Source organism: Phytophthora parasitica (genome assembly GCF_000247585.1).
Source record: "Phytophthora parasitica INRA-310 unplaced genomic scaffold supercont2.13, whole genome shotgun sequence".
In the NCBI taxonomy this organism is placed as follows: domain Eukaryota; phylum Oomycota; class Peronosporomycetes; order Peronosporales; family Peronosporaceae; genus Phytophthora; species Phytophthora nicotianae.
In genome coordinates, this window is record NW_008648999.1 from 723,589 (window position 1) to 724,730 (window position 1,142).

A 1,142-nucleotide genomic window follows, 5' to 3' on the forward strand; every position below is an offset into this window, starting at 1 on the left:
TTTTTTGGTAAGGATTTTTATTTATGAGGTACTGTATGACGGTCTTATAGATACACTGTTTTGCATGAAGGTACTTGTTTTCGTCGAGTTATGAGTAAGTTTTCCTGGCTAACACATTTTTGCTCAGTGTGCAAGTTGCACCACGCTGTCCTTACAACATTGGCGATTCTACCGAGATACGTGTACATAATCCGATTCGCGTTTATTTATCGCCCGAATCACTCGTGAAGGAAATCTACTCCCTCTGCAAATCTGCTGCTTGCTGGCTGTTCGGCTCGGGGGTGCATACAGCCGAAACGCAGTACTCTAACAACATTCACGCAACGTTATTTCACGTACATTTAACACTTGGTCGGACGATGTTACTGAGCCCGGAAAGTGTTGATATCATTTTCATAAACGTAAACAGACATGAACTGACACGATACTGTACTAGCTGGAAATTGTACCGGTTTGAATTGACTCCAAGCAGTTGTTTTCATTGGGATGGGAAAATTTAAAATATATGACGGCCACAAATTAAATGACGAACAGCGCCATCATTTTCTCTAAATCTATGGACTTTGCAACTTTATCGTTTTTCGCGTTTGGCATATTTCCGGTGTCGATCCGGTACGGCAGCGAAAATGCACAAAATCATTAAAGATGATCAAAGTTGTCAATATCCAATAAAAGATACCTCAAATGTCATTATTCCAGCATTCATGTTGAAATTACCAAATAAAAATGCATCCTCTCCTCCTAGTTCTCGTTCTCAGCAGGCTTGCCTCGCTGAATGCCAATTACCTTGTACAAATAGCGCAGTCGCAGGTATGGAAGCACGTCGTAGAGATTGTCAGCGCACAGTCTGCCAGCAAGCAACAACTTCAAAATAACCAGACACCAAACACCGCACAAGCTGTTGTCCTTCTGCTGACACCAGTCAACTTCTTTGTAGGTGATCCGGTCCTTTAAGCTTAGTATCGGCTGAATCACGAACTGCACGCTGGACTTCAAAGTTGCAAGATTCTCCTTCAGCTGCAGAGCGTCGAACGTATAGCACACGTTCTTACGCTTGTCCAACACCAGTGTCCATGCATATGGCAGCGATAATGAATTCATTATAGGGGTCCATCGCTCCAAATACTCCTGCCGTTTTTTTT

General features: G+C 42.8%; 1 protein-coding gene across 1 annotated transcript; it reads right to left on the reverse strand.

Moving 5' to 3' along the window:
- Nucleotides 1-741: 741 nt before the first annotated feature.
- Nucleotides 742-1,101, reverse strand: PPTG_07881 (hypothetical protein; the record flags this gene model as incomplete). Its single annotated transcript, XM_008902258.1, has 1 exon — nt 742-1,101. One exon carries the CDS (start codon nt 1,099-1,101, stop codon nt 742-744), a length of 360 nt encoding a protein of 119 aa, XP_008900506.1.
- Nucleotides 1,102-1,142: the final 41 nt, after the last annotated feature.